Here is an 18,223-nt window from a genome sequence, read left to right as displayed (position 1 = left end):
AAATATATTGGTATTGTAATGCCTATAAAATCGCTGTATGGCGCTACATGTTTTGTTGTGTTACTTGTAAACAGATTGTAAAACATAATTTTTAAGAAAAAAAACCGACTTTAATAAGTGAGACCGGTGAAAGAAAGATTATTGTTGATTTTGGATTTCATACAATGAAATGAAAAAGACTGGTAAAATACCCGCAATATGGTATTCGACTATATTAAAATAAATTATTTCACACCATGCATGAAATAATATTTAAAATGGCTATGTTGAGAAGTACCCTCGATTCCTCATGGATCCCATCATCAGAACTGAGTTTTGATAAAAACGGGACCAATCTGTATATATTTGTGTATATTCAAGCAAAAAAATAATTTTCAAAATCGGTTCAGAAATGACGGAGTTATGAAGTAACAAACATAAAAAAAAAACATACATACACACCGAATTCATAACATCCTCCTTTTGAAATCTTGAAGTCGGTTAATAATCTTTGACAACCACAACCGCACAAATATTTAAAAAATTTGGAGCCGTACAGTGCCATCTAAATTCGCGGTCAAATTAGAAAGCACAAATTTGACAACTCGAATTGACACATCTAATACAGTTAATAAATCATTGGTTAAACAAAACACCACAAAGCTTAGAGCTTTCATCTATGCAGCTTAATTTCTTACGGCGTCCATAAAAAATACGATAACATTAAACGTATCAATCCAATTCAACGCACCAGCTTAAAGTTTTAAAGCTGTACTCTAAATATCCCTTTCTTTTCCAGCAAGTCGCGACCCCGACCGTGGTCAAGAAGATCCTGCGCCTTAAGCAGGAGAACCCCGGCATGTTCGCGTGGGAGATCCGCGAGCGGCTGCTGAGCGCGCGCGTGTGCGAACCCCACTCCATACCCTCTGTGTCGTCTGTGAACAGGATCCTGAGGAACAGCGGGCTAGCGTGGAGCGAGGATGAAGGCAGGAGCGGTATGTAAATATTAAACATTGCTTTCTTTTCAGCATGTGGAAACCCCTACTGTTATGAAGAAGGTCCAGCGCCTAAATGCCTTGGATGGAAAGGCTGCGCCAGATCCAGCCCGCGGATCATAGTTCGGGCCCCTGTCAAAAGGCACAGTGATACGATACGCCACGCTGAACAGCTCGGTTTCCGTATCCACTATCTCTCCTATTACTTTATTAGTTCCAAGGAACACGTGTATAATGTTACAGAGAGTTATACGAGACCCGATTTCCACATTTCCGCCGTTTGTCGGACTGTCTAATATTTTTAATGATTCGAAAGGTCGCTTCATCAAGTACCTGACCAAAGTGAAATCGTCCCTTTCGCCTAAATACACCATTACAGAATATATTTTTAACCATGATTCATTCCATTCTTAACTTCTTATCAAATCTACTTATAAATGTAAGCGACAAGAATCTACACATTAACCAACTATAATCGTATTTCAACACCAAAATAAAAGCAAACAACGTCAAACAACTTCACAACGGACGTAAATTCTCGGCACCAGGTGCGACTGCGACATACACAACTATGTCTATTTAATTATAGGAAAACAGATTGTCGGGAACCATAAAATGTCGACTAAATTAGTAGGTTTTAATTAGGTTAAGATGTTCATAGAATTTTAGTACCCCGTTTTGTTTTAACTGATTGTTTTGCTTTGTTCATTTAAACGAGCAATATTCGTAGAATATACCTACATATAAGTATGTAGGTAAATCTGTTCTCGAAATCTTGGGTTTAAGATAGAGTATATGGGATATACAAAGATATAATCTAATGGTCCGGTGTTGTATTCCAAGCCTCCCTTGACTCTTTTAGGATGTAACCAGCTAAGGGCTAAAACGAGGAATAATGAGGAATAACATTGTATAGGTACTTCCAAAAGTAGATTTATTTATTAGTCCATGATATCCAATTTTGAAATAATGAGTGTCCATTTTGGGTACATAACAGATAAATAATAGTTTATTTTCTTTTCAGATTCCTACCAACCATCAGAACCTCAAAACGTCATGGATTACATGTCGCTGAAGAACCTACCACCAGCTATGCCATCTCAGCAGAACCCACCGTACTTCGCGCACACTGCAGTCAGAATCCCACCTCCTCAACCCTCGGAGCCGCTCTACGACAGGCGGCTGGCCACCTCCTGGCTCCTAGCCAACCAGGTCCAAGCTCAAGGCCTCTTGAAACCCTACCCCATATCCCCATGGCAGAGAATCATGATCCCCTACCATCCGGACTCGAAAAATTTCTCACCATACGCCATTAATCTGCACAACGATCTTTTAACCAGGATCAATCCAGACGAAGTGAAGTCCGAAAATTCTGAGCACATTTCTGTCGAAACCAGCGACGATAGTAGAGATAAACCTGAGACGGAAGAAGAAAGAAAAACGCCGCTTGAAAAAGAGAAGAAGAAAAATCCTTACTCTATCGAAGAGCTTCTGAAGAAGCCAGACAAGATGGTCAATTCGAAGCCGGTCGTGTTCCAGAACTTTCTGCGACAACCCAGCGGGAGTATGATAGAGTATGGAAGGGAGAAGGACTCTAGTAACAGAAGCTCGCCTGCCAGCTTTTGCTCGGGGCAGAGTTCCAACGATGGCTTCGCAGAATCGGAAAGGCCTGAAATAAAAGCAGGTCACTAAAATGTGATAGGCAGCTGTTTATCACTGGCCATTGTAATAATATTTAAATCAGTACCTATTGTTTTAGAGAAAAATGTATAAATAAATTTGCCATAATTCGGAAGAGATTATCGTAGTGTTATCTTACTCTTGCATTTGGTTAGGTATTTTATTTGGATGTAATTTAGTGTTGTATATATAATATATCTAGTAATAAATCCTTTAAATTGGTCGACGCTGAATATTTTTGGATGGGAATAAGTTTCGTGCCATACAAAACTGACTTTCACCAGTGATAGAACACCTAAACTATGAATTCCAGTGACTATTATGCTGAAACAAAATAACTTTAGTAAACAAACTATTGTTATGAAATAAAATAATTGTTTGTTGTTAGAATAACTTAAAAACTTATTCCTTGTAATTCTTTGTTATAATCTTAATTAGATGTATTTCTTTTTTGGACAGATACACAATTTTCATTATTATAATATCATTAGCTTATCAAAAAAATTTACTTGCATGCAAAATTATGTTATTTTAAAGTGACAAATTGTGTGTTCTACACTGTAGATTATTTGCCATAATCAAGAAAAACTAAAGATACTCGGCAAGATTTTAATCGTGAAAAATAATATATTTTACAAAATTAAAACTTGTCGCTTTACACCATATTATACAAATTATTTTAGAAATGCTTACTTGAAAACTTTCAATGTTTGTTGTTTGAATGAAAGTTGATTTTAAGTAAGTAATGTTGTCTATATCATCGCTGTAAAATTACTTACTAATTATTTAGATGTAGAATAAACTTAGTTTAATCATCGTGTAATATATGATTCTGTGATATTGTAAACAAATAGTTTTAGTAAATAGAAACTTTTCAAAATATTTTGTCTTTACGCCATTATTAAATTTTGACCAAGTAATATAAAGTAGTAATTAATAGATTGATTCAGTCAGTACGGTCAATATTTACCTACTTCTTAGTTTAGGTGTCGGAATTCTCAAAGGGTGGGGAGGGGGATTCATTGGATTAGACAGACTAAGGCTAGGTTCACATAGCTAGTCGGTATTCCTGCATAGACGCCGTCTGCGGGGCGACATCGACATTTCTCCTTTCGACTTTTTCCGGCTCCGCTCGGTTCAGGTATTGCTCCGGGCAATTATTAGGGTTGGCACAACTTGACGTCCCTATACATGCACGGCCACAGATAAAATAATGACTTTAATTTTGACAACCCTAAATGGCCAATATGGATAGTTCCATACATTAGAAAGGGACAGCATAATTCGACCCTGAATCGCTGACAAACTTCGGTTTTGTAGGAAGTGTCATTTTTGAACGGTAGTACTATTATTTATTTTATAACGCCGTGTGAACGATTTTGAAAGTTGCCATACAAATTTTGCTGTCACTACGGTATTCAATAAAGTCCCGTATTGTACCCACGGGAAAAATGTACGCCGTGTAAACCTAGCCTTAAACGTCAACCGTTTAAATATATCATTCGATTCAGGCATTATTTCAGTCAGATTACTCTATTTCATGTTGGATCGTTTAGTTTTTCCGCAAAAAACACATTGAAATTATTAAAAAAAAGTTGTTTTGTTTCACACATTCATCTATTTCTTATTTAGTATTTATATTTATTTGACAGTATCATATTCTTGTATAGTTTCCGTAGGGACACAATAGTTGTTTAAATAAAACAGCACAATAAACCAAATATTTAAGATGATGATACCATTTTATTTTAAAAACCCTAAAGTAAATACAGACAATGTTAACCCCTATTGCATCAGTGTGGCTACCAGGACATCTGTGTGGCTACCATGAGATCAGTACCCCTAGTGTAAATTTAATGGACATCATTAACGTGACAACCGTTTTGTATAGGATTTTGAGTTTCCAAAAAGTCCCGCTTGGCGCGCTCTTTCTAAATCCAATACAAAATGAGACTAAACGCAAACGCGTACGTCACGTTTCGAAATCGAATTTATTTACACTAGGGGTACTGAATACGTTACTCGATAGCGGAAAATGTGGAAGCGCTGGTGGCCTAGCGAGAGCGTGCGACTTGCAATCCCGAGATCGCGGGTTCAAACCCCGGCTCGTACCAATGAGTTTTCGGAACTTATGTACGAAATATCATTTGATATTTACCAGTCGCTTTTCGGTGAAGGAAAACATTGGGAGGAAAACGGACTAATCCCAACAAGGCCTAGTTTACCCTCTGGGTTGGAAGGTCAGATGGCAGTCGCTTTCGTAAAAACTAGTGCCTACGCCAAATCTTGGGATTAGTTGTCAAGCGGACCCCAGGCTCCCATGAGCCATGGCAAAATGCCAAGACAACGCGAGGAAGAAGTTCGTGTAGTTTTCGATACGTGCCTAACTTCACACCTAAAGCGCTCTCTTTCTAACTATATAAAGAAAAATGTAAAATCATTACGCGAGTAAACATGACAGATGGCATCGAAAACACCGTAGGTTTCGGGTTTCGACATGAAATTTCTGTCAACTTGTAAAAGCAACATATACATATTTTGTTATAGCAAGGATTACCTTCTCTCACGGTCAATTATAATTCACACTACTGTAGATAATCAGCTGTTCTGACTCCCAATCATTTCCACTGATTCCACGGATCAATTTAATAACCCTACCGGATCTCCGCTGGGCCCATAACCTATAATTTCTGAATACCTAGCTAATACTAGACACTGCGTAGGCATTTAGGTTTCAACACGAGCGAAACTAAGCAAGTGAGTGCGAGTTATCAGACGGTATTTACTTACAGTAAATAGCTATGCTACCGACTTACTATGGTACTACTATATAACAGGTTGTTGCCAATAGAGGTTGCTCCCGGTGCTAGTTTTCCATACAAAAACAATCCCGGAACCGGGAAAACAAAGACTCGCATTACAAAATTGGTTCCGGGGGCATTACATATCAAAAAGCGGCGCTATCTTACCGGGCATAGGATAAAGGTTGTGGCGCCATCGCTCGAAACGATGCCGCCATATCTTTGAGCTTTGATCGATTAAATGGCGCCACTTTTTGATATTTAACACATATCAATGAAAGAATAAGGTCAAATGGCGTTCTAAAAGTTTCAATCATGTGTCGAAAGATGGCAGTAAATTTACTGTGGCTACAAAGATCTTTGATAATCCACCTCTATTTCAACATTTCTTTGTTACATAGATGTCAGGTAGAAGATTTACCCGGGTATATAAATCAAAGAATATAATACTCAATAAATTCGTACGAACATTCAAAAATGAGGTTTGTAGGTAAAGAAAGGACGCTTCGCAAGAGGAATTCTTCTTACATTAACCCGCCTGTTCCTTTATCTCTATCACACGCGTGTAATTATATATATTGCTGTCCCGCCCATTATGCCGGTGGTTAATTGTGCGAGTGGGACATCAATATGATTATACGCGGGTAAATAGAGATAGGAACAGGGGGCCTACCGCGAAAACCGAAATTCGCAAATTGCGGGGATCTTTCTCTTTTACTCTCACTAAGACGTAATAAGAGTGACAGAGAAAAATGTCCGCAATTGACGAACTTCGATTTTCGCGGTAATGGCCCAGGCTGGTTATAGTACCTACATTGTGCAACGAGGGCGGTAAGTGAAATTTTGGACACGAGGGCAGTAATTCCGGACAGCCGCAGGCTAATTAAAAACCCGAGTTTGCAGTATTCTTACCCCCGGAGCTACACACAAGGTTATTCATCACACTTGCGAAGAAAAAATTAAATTTTAAGCGAAATAATTCTTAAAGACGGTGACATATCAAACAGTCGTCCGCCATTTTGTAATTTCTTGGCAGGTGAGGCATCGAAGTTGCATCGAAGGCACAGACCTATTCGGCATTCAGACACGATCAAGACACGATTGAAAATTATGTAAAAATATTTTAAACGGCTGTTAAAGTAATCAAATTAAATCATTTTAAACATAAACAAAAATATTAAATTATAAACGTCAGTATTTTAAAAGTAAAACTTATTTATGCTACTTGGATTGTATGAATAAGCGACATAATTTAAAAAAAAGCTATAACTCCCTAAGGAGTTATAGCTTTCCCAATCTATAACTCCCGCGGGAACAAAATAGGCCTTTGTCCTTCAGCTCACCTGCATGAAATAAGATCTTTTTCGAGCAAGTGTGATGAAAATATACAAAATTCCTCTTGGTAAGGGTCTTTAGGTTGGTCTGTGAACTGTGATGTGCCAGATTACACTAGTTCCAACTACGAGTATCTTTTGTTTTAAACCCATACAAAGGTGCATCTCATTATGGGAAAGTATGAGGGTCTGTCAATGTCAGGTTCGCGAATGTCGCAGGCAACGCGATGGTTCAAGCTTCGTGTCTTTTGATGTGCATCAAACAGAAAACTGCCATTAGGCGTAACAGAATATTATGTTAACGCTGCTGCTAGCGACATCTAAGTCAATACGTTAGGTATTATTTTACTAATGAAATAACTTTGGTCCCAGTAGCTTAAAAAATGTATGACAAATGAAAACGTTGATTAAATTGAATTAAATTGGAATTACCCACATAGAGCATTAGGTTTGATTGCAGCGCGTGGGTAATCGCTAGTGTCGTATGCAAATCGTACACCTAATAGATGTATTATGGAAATGCGACCGGAAACTTTGTAATTTCATACATTTTGCCTTGATTTGCTTTAGATTCGACGCGGTCGCGTAATTGCTTCGAGACATACAATATTTTTATTGGATTTCATGCCACTTTTGTTCGGAATTTGTTCCTTGTGGCTGTTTTATGTCAGATCTAATAAAAGGGACTGGAGGTAACCACAGAAACTCTGATTAAACAATGAAAACCTCGTTGAATTTGAATCTCTATGAATAGATGACTATTGATTGTTGAAGGAATAGTGCAGTGGGCGATAGAGGCTTATATCATAAAGCCTCGTGACAAAATAAACATACATAGATACTTCTACCTTACCGGTTTACACAAATAATGTATTTAGTGATTATGTAAGTTACTTGAGCAAGCGCCATGTGCAAGACTTGGATAAGCTCACGCTTTTTGTCCCAGTAGCGCAGATCATATACTAACGCGGGTGGTTTGCACTGGCACAAACTCTAGTTGCCAGACAAGCACAGTTCTTTATACGGATATTTGCGCTACTAGTATCTTGGCCTGTTCTTCAACGTGTGCTTAAATAATCAATGTGCAATGATATAAAATATTGCAACAACAAAACGCATTAATGTCACTGTCACCTTGACTTTGACAGTTCCGATATTCTGACAGTTATAGAATATTTCTATTCCAACTTTCAGATTTACACAAGATTTCTGAAAAATAAATACGATAAATACAGTAACAAGTGAAATAAATCACATCTGAGAAAAACATTAAGAAGATGTTTACAGAAAATTTGACGAAACAGGTAACTTGGACCGTTGTTATTTTCAAATTGACAAGTAAATGCAAACATATTTCGGTTTATTTTCTTTTTAGGACGAAGAAATAGAGGCTCTAAGCTCAATATACGGTGATGACTGGACCACAGAGAGCGACGTCACAAGATCTTATAAGATCAGAGTTGAAGAGAACAAACATGAAGCTATTTTGTATGTTACCATGCCACCGGAGTATCCAAGTCAGTCACCACCAAAGTTCGAGCTCTCTGCGCCTTGGATGGAGAGAAAAGACAAGGCTGATCTTCACCAGGCCTTGAATGAAGTTTATTTGTAGGTTGTTTACTTTTATTTTATATTTTTATCTTTTGACCGTTCATAAAATGATAAGTAATGGTCAAAATTGTGCTGTTAGAATCCTAGAAAACCTTGGCAGGGCAACAAAAGCATTAGAATATTTTAATATCTGTATTAACCTTGTGGGCCTCCCTGGATCTTTGTGTGTACCCACATGTCCTTTTGAGTTAAAAACTTTTTAATCCATTCGGCAGCTGTAACGGCTATTGCTTTACTTGTCAATTGAATTTAAACTGTAAGCTTTAGCAGTAAGTACCGCCGCAAAACGTGTTAACTCCTGTTTATCTATGGTGATTACATAACTGTGACCAAGCCTGGTGGGGAGAGCTCTACACTGTATTTTTAATAGAATATAGACATCATCCAGGGATTCAGGAGCTTTCAAAACTTTAGCCTAGATATGCCACTCTGCTGAATATCATCCACAAATTAAAAGCAGTTGGTGGAAATAAGCCCTATATTGTTTTACCATAGCATTCAGCACTTTGTAGCTGTACTGCCACACAACACTTAATTTATATCAATCAACGAAAACAAATTCTTTTCCAGAGACAACATAGGTGAAACGGTTGTATACCAATGGGTAGAGAAAATAAGAGAAATATTACTGACAATGAAACCTCCTGAAGCTGAGAAGAAAAAAGAGCAAAAACAACCAGATGAAGAAAACATGGATTTGTCCCAGGTTACAAAAAATTGATGGAATATTTTTTATTTTTCAAGCAAATGCTTGCTAGTAATACTGCAAATTTTTGCTGCAAAATTTTGAATAAATTTTCTGCCATTTTGATGAACAATTTATTATTGGTAAAAATAACTGGTATTGGAATGCTCCTAGTCAGTATGTCACTGTCACACTGACATTTGAAATGTCAAGAAACACTAAAATGTAAACAAAGCTGTAGAAAGTGAAGGTTACTCTTATTCACCACTTTTATTCGTTTTATCACTGGTAAAAATATCGAATGGCATTGACAAATATACCCATAATTTTTAAATTATATATGAGGCATCCAGTATTACAATCAGTGAGGTTATATATTCGATGGTCCCACATTAAAAAAATTAAGAAAGATGCTATGAAGGTACAGCATTACTTTATTATTATTATTTAAAGCTAAGTTGTTTTTATGATTTTATATTACCTGCACCAAAAAAATACTCGTACAGTCATGTCTGAAAATATCGATACGAAAAATATGCCAAAATATTATTATTATTTTCTCTCTTACTGAACACTGGCTCTCTGTATTACTGAACACTGGCTTAAAGGTCATGAGTTTATGTTTAATTTCAATAATCATAATATAGTAAGTTCTTTTTTTAGGAAATCCTGCAATCGCGGCGGGTCATTGATAATGGTGAAACATAATTTAAAAAGTAAGGAACGTAGAGACATTGTTGACATGTCTGTGGAACGGCATATAGAACTTTCCTGTGTTGAGTTGGAACAATTTATAATTGTATGCGTGTACAGGCCCCCATCGGCGGACTATAACTTATTTGAATCGGTCATAGATGAAGTACTTAGTAGTATTTTTAGAACTCCGAAAAATATAATTGTGTGTGGCGATTTTAATATTAACTTGCTTGAAAATTCGCCATTTTGTGGAAGGTTATTAAATACTTTTAAATCCTTCAATTTAGTCAATGTATTTTGTGAGCCTACTCGAATCACAGCAACCAGTGCTACATGTATAGATAACATCTTTAGTGACAAGGATGCGATTAGTAAATCTGTTATTAACAACCTAAGTTCTGATCACTGTGGATTAAAAGCGTCTTTCAGCGGGAAAACTGAAGAAATTCCTCAAGATACCATGTGCAGGCCGATTTCCGAAAAGCGCCTAGATTTATTCAATCGTAAAATCACTAAACAATTATGTTGTCTTTCATGTAATCAGGATAACCCTGACTGTTTGAGTTCCGAGTTGTTTAACTGTATTAAAACGGAATTTGATGCCTGTTTCATTCAGAAGAAGGTGCAAGGCAAGGCCAAGACTAAATTTTGCGACTGGGCTACGCCGGATATTCACGAGAAAAGACGCCGACTATACGACTTGTATGATTTAAAAGCAACTGATAAAAGGCCGGAATTTCTGGAGTACGTTAAGAATTTTTCTAAATCTTTTAAGATGATGTGTGTCGCCGCTAAAGCTGATTATTTGTCCAAAAAGATCCTAAGTTCTAGTGATAAAGTTAAAACTGTATGGCAAGTAATCGGCAATGAAACTGGAAAACGTAAGATGAAGGATCCGCACTACACCGTACGAATTGCTGACACTTTAGTAAGTTCTGACCGTGAAGTGGCAGATCATTTTGAGCGGTTTTTCTCGAATATACCGGTAGAAACAACAAAGTCTCTTAATTCATCGCCAGACGTCGCTGAAGAAATTTTGAAGACAAATGTGGCGGAATGTACAGAAATTTTCAAATTTTCGTATGTCACTCCGAACATAGTTCTTAAGACTTTTAGGTCATTAAATATAAAGAAAACAGAAGACCTATGGGGTCTGTCAGTCAAAGTATTACATTCCATTATTGAATCGATTGCACCATACTTAGCTGAGATTTTCAACAGATGCATTGATGCTGGATTTTTTCCAGATATTATGAAACATAGCAAAATTATCCCGTTGTTTAAATCAGGAACAAGAACCGACTCCACAAACTTTAGACCTATTTCAATACTACCGGCATTAAGCAAAGTGTTCGAGAAACTTATTCTAAATCAACTATCGTCACATTTCAACAGAAATAAACTGCTTGATAGCAATCAATTTGGTTTTACCAGAGGTCGATCAACTACTGACGCCGGTGTGGTACTTCTAAAACACATCTTTGACGCTTGGGAAAAAGCTCAAGATGCTATTGGAATTTTCTGTGATCTGTCGAAGGCATTTGATTGCGTTGATCACGAAAATTTAAAGAAAAAATTAAGTCACTATGGGATAAAAGCTAGTGCCCTTGACCTTGTCTCATCGTACCTTTCGAATAGAACTCAGCGAGTAGTTATTAATGGAACTCAATCGGCTGGGTCCCCGGTAGCCCTCGGAGTGCCGCAAGGTTCAATTCTTGGTCCCTTCCTGTTTTTGGTATACATCAATGACCTACCAAAAGTTGTGCAAGAAAGACATGATATAGTGTTGTTTGCAGATGACACTTCCCTTATATTTAAAGTGAACAGAAAGGAAAATAGATTCGAGAGCATTAATGACGCGCTATCTACCGTATTAAACTGGTTTACGGCAAACAATTTGCTTTTGAACGCAAAGAAAACCAAATGCATAAAATTTACGCTACCTAACGTCAAGCAGGTAAATAACAGCAAGATTAAAATAAAAGGTGATACGCTGGAATTTGAAGATCGAACTGTTTTCCTGGGAGTCACTTTAGACTCAAAACTGCAATGGCATGCACATATAGCCACTTTAGCCGGCAAACTTAGTTCAGCAGCCTATGCAGTGAGGAGAATCAGACAGCTAACAAACGTAGAGACGGCCAGGCTGGTATACTTTAGTTACTTCCATAGTGTTATGTCGTATGGAATTCTGTTGTGGGGAAAAGCGGCAGACATTCAGACAATATTTGTACTGCAAAAGCGAGCTGTACGTTCCATCTATGGACTGGGCGCTCGAGTATCCCTAAGAGAGAAATTTAAAGATGCAAGCATTCTTACCGTTGCATCTCAATACATACTTGAGAATATTATGTACGTTCGGAAAAACATCAACGAATTCAAGCTTAACAGTGATATCCATAACTATAACACTAGAAACAAGCATAAACTTGCTGTGCCCGCCCACCGCCTCCGTAAGGTTAGTACGTCTTTCGTCGGGAACTGTACACGTTTTTATAACAAAGTTCCCACTGATATAGTGAATTTGCCTCTTAACAAATTTAAGTCACACGTTAAGAGCTCTTTGTTAAGTAAGGCGTATTATGCTGTGAATGATTTCATAGATGATAAGGATGCCTTTAAGCCAGTAGCTTGATCTTGATAATATGATAAAAATGTAAGTAATAGTGTTTTCGTTTTCTTTCTGTGAAATAACCATACTAGCGTCCAGTAGAACTGACACAAGAGAACATCATGTTCTCGTTTGATTGTATTATTTTAGTTTTGGACACTTAGAGACCTTATACACCTCTAAGATTTTATTTTATTTTAAATTTTATTTTATTTTAAATTCAATTTTATTTTAATACCTATTTTAATGATTTGGACACTTAGAGACCTGTACATCTCTAAGTCAATTTAAATTTATAATTTAGTTTTATAGGTAGGCACTCCTTATGAATAATATGTAGTCGCGTTTATGTGGCGCTATGCCGTCTTTAATGTAACTTACAAGCACAAATGTAGTATCTCACAATTTTTTATTATATTTTTATTAATACAACCCGGCAGCTTGAACATGTCATGCTCGCTAAAAAGTCTTTACTTACGGTGGCGTCGTTGATCGGGTCGCCACTTTCCCGAATGAAGGTTGAGGGAGGCGATGGCTGAGATACACGTCATACTCGTGAACGGGTGCTGTTTGTGGAGACCGGTCTGTTTAAGCTTACACGGGGTACAGGTTATGTTAAAGTATATAACTTTACTTTTGAGTGACATTAACGTGAGACACTTCATTCGGTTCTTGTCTGTTTTATTTTTTTTGTCTTTTAATTATTTATATAAGAATTCAAGCCTTGGCGACCCTCTACATCTCTAAGGATAATTTAATATATTTTTTATATTTTATCTCTGACACTTAGAGACTTATACATCTCTAAAGAATTTTAGTATTTTATGGTTTTATTTTTTTATCATAGTTTTTTTTTGTGTAATTTGACATTTAGAGACAGTATACATCTCTAATAAAGTAATTATTATTTCATAGATTCGATATTTGTAATTGTTTATTTTATTTTATTTATTGTTTGTAAAAATGGACATGTAAAAGTGCCCCTGTGGCCTATTTGCTGAATAAATGTTTGATATTTGATATTTGATATTCTATTTATTAATCGAATATCTTAGATTAGGAGTTTTTATAATAATAATAAAAGTAAAATATAAAAACTTACAAAACAATACCAAAATATATAAACACATTACCTATAAAAAACCTAACCTAGGGTGCCGCCAGCAGCGGGGCGGAACGTAGGTAGTAAATAGTAGCAAATATAGTGAATGCTGATGGTACTCTAACATGGATCTGCCTTTGGTCAGTAATTCTGATGATCACCTGTTATAGATTATGTGTAGTTATTAATTTTGTTGCATTGGACCTGAATTAATTTAAGTATAAGAAAAACATGAAATTGAAAGAAGGAAGGAAACGTCCAAGCGCTGACCACTATCCCAGTAAATGGCACCATTAAACTTACTTAAGTAACTTAACTTACTGTTAAGTAACAGTAAAAGTGACCGCACGCACCCAGTGTCATTTATGAGTATGAGTTGAATTTTATTGCTAATGTCGACTCCATAGCTCGCTGACGTCTTACCATGCGATAAAAACTCAGTTTCCTAGTCATTTAAATACATTTCGTGTTAGAAATGAATTTTTACAGGTATCAAAATCTATTTACAACTGCTGCGCAAGGTGTATTTCTATTGTCCCTGACGGGCACAAATGGGAATAGGTGCATTCATGTGAATCATTCCCATCTGTTTGGCCTCATGTATGGCACCGGTCACATAAAGCAGGCAAAAAATCAAACCTAATATACTTATTTTTGTATTTCAAGAATGTTAACTAGTGTGTGTGTTCCTTTCAGGTAGAAAACTGCCCAGAGATTACTCATGGTGAGGTGATAAAGGACAGGAAAAGTTCTTTTCAAGGTCACGCAGCTGAGGTCCATAGTATGGAGGATGTTAAGTAAGTTAACTCATATTACAGTAGAGGATAATGCATTTTTTTTAAAGGTTAACCCTTTCACCTTTCATTGCCAAAGACGTCAACTGACGCGTGTGACTACAGCCCAATACTTATCAACCTTTGTGCATTTCAACAAGGTTCATTTTGACGCGCCGCACATGATAGGTTCAAAGGGCTAACCTTGTTGGACTACCACTATGACTAATCATATCACTAACCTATATGGGTTCTATTGCTGTTCGGAGGGGTTTCGGTTAGTCCCCATGTTTGCCCAAAATGGATTGCGGAAATCAAACGCATCTGTTATTTTTTTTCCTAAACCTCTGATTACGCTTCCCTAAACCCTTGTAAATCTTAGTTTCTTACTAAAGAAAAACCTCCTTTTGTGTTACCAACTTCATTTCGTCCACTCGCCATTTTATCCTTACCATAATTTCCATCAAATAATTCTAGCGCCGTCCTAACAAAACTGAAGCAGAACAAGAAAATAGTGAACGCAACTCACAACATGTTCGCATACCGGATCGAACGTAAAACGGACAAGGGTACAATGATACTACAAGACTGCGATGACGATGGAGAGACGCACGCCGGAGGTCGCATGATGAAGCTGCTGCAGATATTGGACCAGAAGAACACCTTGGTTGTTGTCTCCCGATGGTGAGCAAATCCTCATTACATAGTTTTCTCAAACTTATAATCTGTTGCGTCTTATTATTGGACATTTTTTGTAGTTAGTCCTATTAATAGATGGGTCCACACAGAGCGAGCATGCGCGCGAGGCAATTTCCTCACGCACAAACCGGCCAGTGTAGACGTGCCTCGGCCGAGGCGGCGCGTTCGGGCGAGGAAAACGCGCTGCGCTGCGTGAGGAAATTGCCTCGCACGTGTGCTAGCTCTGTGTGGACCCGCCTAATGATGCTCATTAAAACATAGTTAAAGTAAGAATTTACTTTAATATCTATGTGTTATGTGTTCAAAACGCGAACGTATTGAATGTTAAAGTGCGACCACACCGCTGCTTTAAAAATCGTGCCGGTACGGAATCGCAGTGATGCATCGTAAGCGTACCGTTTTTAAAAAGGGTACGCTTTCGTTCGATAAACATAAGAGCAAGATAACCAGCGGTGTGGTTGGACCTTTATATGATGTACATCAAGTTTGCCTTTATTTCGTGAAGGTACCATTCCTTTATGTGTCATTATCCTCACTAACCCTTTGAACGCCACTAGTATCGTGCGCGGCGCTTCGTCGTGAACCTTTTCAGAATGCACGAAGCTTTGGCAGTCAAAGGGTTATCTGACAATACGTAAACCTTATTGAAGTCACAAGGTTCATCAATAGGCGGGTCCACTCAGAGCGAGCAGCCTCGCGAAGAAATTTCCTCGCGCGGCAAACGCCGGGCCTCGCGCGACCGCGTGCTCGTGTAACTTTTGCCTCAGCACATTTGCCTCACCCGAGCCAATTTGCTCGGCAAGATGGCGTCACTGGCCGTTTTGTGCACCAGGAAATTGCCTCGCGTGTATAAAACATAAACTAAACACCCGCCTAATGGATAGTTTCAAGAATATTGATATTAGTAAGTCACAAATGTATAGATGATTTTAATAATGTCTTCTAGCAATGTAAAATTTTGGAAATAAATTTCTCAACGTGTTTGCGGCTTAAAGTGAAAGTCTGCATTTGCAGATTTTCAGCCTATGGAAGTAAAGCAGAGACGCTTTCCAGATAGATTTTCGTTCATCTACCCGCCTGTTGCTATCTTTATTGCACACGCATAATTATATTGCTCTCCCGCTCGCAGTGACATTGACAGCCGGCATCATGGGCAGGACAGCAATATAATTATGCGCGTGCAATAGACATGGCAACAGGCGGGTCATGTACAGAGATTTACCTGGAAAGTGTCTCTGCTTTAACTTTAGCATGGGTACATATTTAGTTTTGGTATACTTGTCAGACCAAGAAACTTTAATAAATAATAGTTTATATAAATCAAATTGTGTTGATTTCAGGTATGGGGGCATCCAACTGGGACCCGATCGGTTTCGACACATTAACAATGCCACCAGGCAGGTCATCGAACAAGCTGGACTACTGAAGAAATGACATTTAGCATAAATAACGTTTTGCTAAGAGTCGCATGAACCTGCCTTACCCAAGTAACATAATGTCTATAACTGGTACTATTTTTCGTTGTTTTTTTTTACTAAACCAACATTTTATTGTTTGTTGCTGAAATTTGTAATACACATATATAATATTGTTTCACGTTCAAAAGTAGCTATTACTGTCTAATTATTCTACATATAGATACATATCTTTTTTTATTAAGCTGAGTGTGGTAGATACTTTTGACGCGTACAGTTCGTGTCATACACGATGACGCGCAGATTTGTCATATCTAACCTTTGATAACATGACAAAACTAATCAAGGCACGCGTCTTTGTGAATGACTCGATATATTGTCTGATCCGTTACTTTTAATGCTCACTGTACAAAGAAATTAGAGCGAGTAATTTTACATACAAAATTTCGACTCGCTCTATTTTCTCGGTATAATATTTTTTTGCAAACGAAAATAGTACTAGTACATAAAGATAGAGTATATGTTACGTAAATTTTATATACCAGTTTTATAATGCATGTCGTTAAATGAAAGCGTAACTTCAATTGTATGAGAGCGTCTTTTTGATGGCGGGTTCGTGTGACTCTTGACAGTGACACAGTGCCAGCGCGAGCTACGCACTACTAGTGTAGCCTTAATTATGGGAAAAACTATGTAGCGAAAAGCGCCTACGAACTGAGAACCCTCCTAGCGGATCGCTGGCAATCGATGTGTCAAGGTGCGTCCATATTTGGCGAACGGCAAAGCTCTGCGTAGTTCTACACTTGCGCTGCGTTCATTAGTTACGAGTACCCACGCAACGAAAGGAAGGGAGCCGTGCTTGCGCGCCATTCGCGACTCACTCGTGCGCCATTCGCGACTCACTCGCGCGCCATTCGCGACTCACTAGTGCGCCATTCGCGACTCACTCGCGCGCCATTTGCGACTCACTCGTGCGCCATTCGCGACTCACTCGTGCGCCATTCGCGACTCAACTCGTGCGCCATTCGCGACTCACTCGTGCGTCTCTCGAACTTGAATGGCGTATAGGAGTAAATCATACTACGAAATCCACACAAGTAGTGTGTTCGCCAAATCTGAACGCACCTTATAACCAAAACATTGATATTATTTAAGGAAACTCATTTGACTGAAACAAATTATTATGTCATCGATATAATTTTCTTTCTGTAATCTTAAGATGTAAGTTTGCAAACCTAAAGTAAACTGATCTCGCATGCAGATCTTTTCCCATTGTTATCTTACAACTTTATAAGAGTTGTTATGAATCATTCTCCAGATTTATGCCAGCGTCTAAACTCCGTCAAACCATACTAAATGTATGAAAAGTTTGATAGAGTTGAGTCTGACCGGAGTCATATAATTTGAGAATGACCCTTTTACTTGTTTTTATTTGTCATTATGATTATTCATAGTGGGATTCGTACTGACTTTAGTCAATTATTGTTTGAATTTACATTCTCAATTTGCCCTGACGATTCATCATAATTATCAACCAGTTAAAAAAAATATATTTGCACTTTACACGCTACTGTGTCCCAAATCTAGTAATCAATGATGCAATTAATTGTAGATCGATTAAATAAACTTTTGTAAATATATGAATAATAATGAAAACATAGGTTAACTAATCTGTAATGTTTAATAAAAATCGAAATCAAAATATAAGTGTTTATTGCATATCCACACATAAGAACCACGGAACAAAGGGAATTGAAACATTGATGGTTATGACAAAGAGAATTTGCAATAGAGGTGGATTGTCAAAGAAAATTTTGTAGCCACAGTAAATTTACTGCCATC

The 18,223-nt window shown here is 37.6% G+C and overlaps 2 protein-coding genes across 2 annotated transcripts in view; both read left to right on the top strand.

Moving 5' to 3' along the window:
* LOC133516523 (paired box pox-neuro protein) overlaps window positions 1–3,104 on the top strand; it is a 40,924-nt gene extending 37,820 nt beyond the window's left edge. The window contains exons 3-4 of the mRNA XM_061849511.1: window positions 779–974; window positions 1,999–3,104. Of these exons, the coding sequence (XP_061705495.1) occupies window positions 779–974; window positions 1,999–2,666 (864 nt within the window). The 3' untranslated portion in view covers window positions 2,667–3,104. The remainder of the gene's footprint in view (window positions 1–778; window positions 975–1,998) is intronic.
* A 4,835-nt stretch (window positions 3,105–7,939) lies between these two features.
* LOC133516515 (protein IMPACT-like) lies at window positions 7,940–18,088 on the top strand. The gene is made up of 6 exons (XM_061849501.1): window positions 7,940–8,093; window positions 8,165–8,397; window positions 8,971–9,106; window positions 14,191–14,291; window positions 14,745–14,951; window positions 16,307–18,088. The coding sequence occupies exons 1-6, from the start codon at window positions 8,067–8,069 to the stop codon at window positions 16,398–16,400; spliced, it is 798 nt and encodes a 265-aa protein (XP_061705485.1). The 5' UTR covers window positions 7,940–8,066; the 3' UTR covers window positions 16,401–18,088.
* Window positions 18,089–18,223: the final 135 nt, after the last annotated feature.

This window comes from Cydia pomonella, chromosome 3 (assembly GCF_033807575.1).
Source record: "Cydia pomonella isolate Wapato2018A chromosome 3, ilCydPomo1, whole genome shotgun sequence".
Lineage (NCBI taxonomy): Eukaryota > Metazoa > Arthropoda > Insecta > Lepidoptera > Tortricidae > Cydia > Cydia pomonella.
Note: the sequence above shows the minus strand (reverse complement) of the source record. Positions and strands in the feature narration are given on the sequence as shown.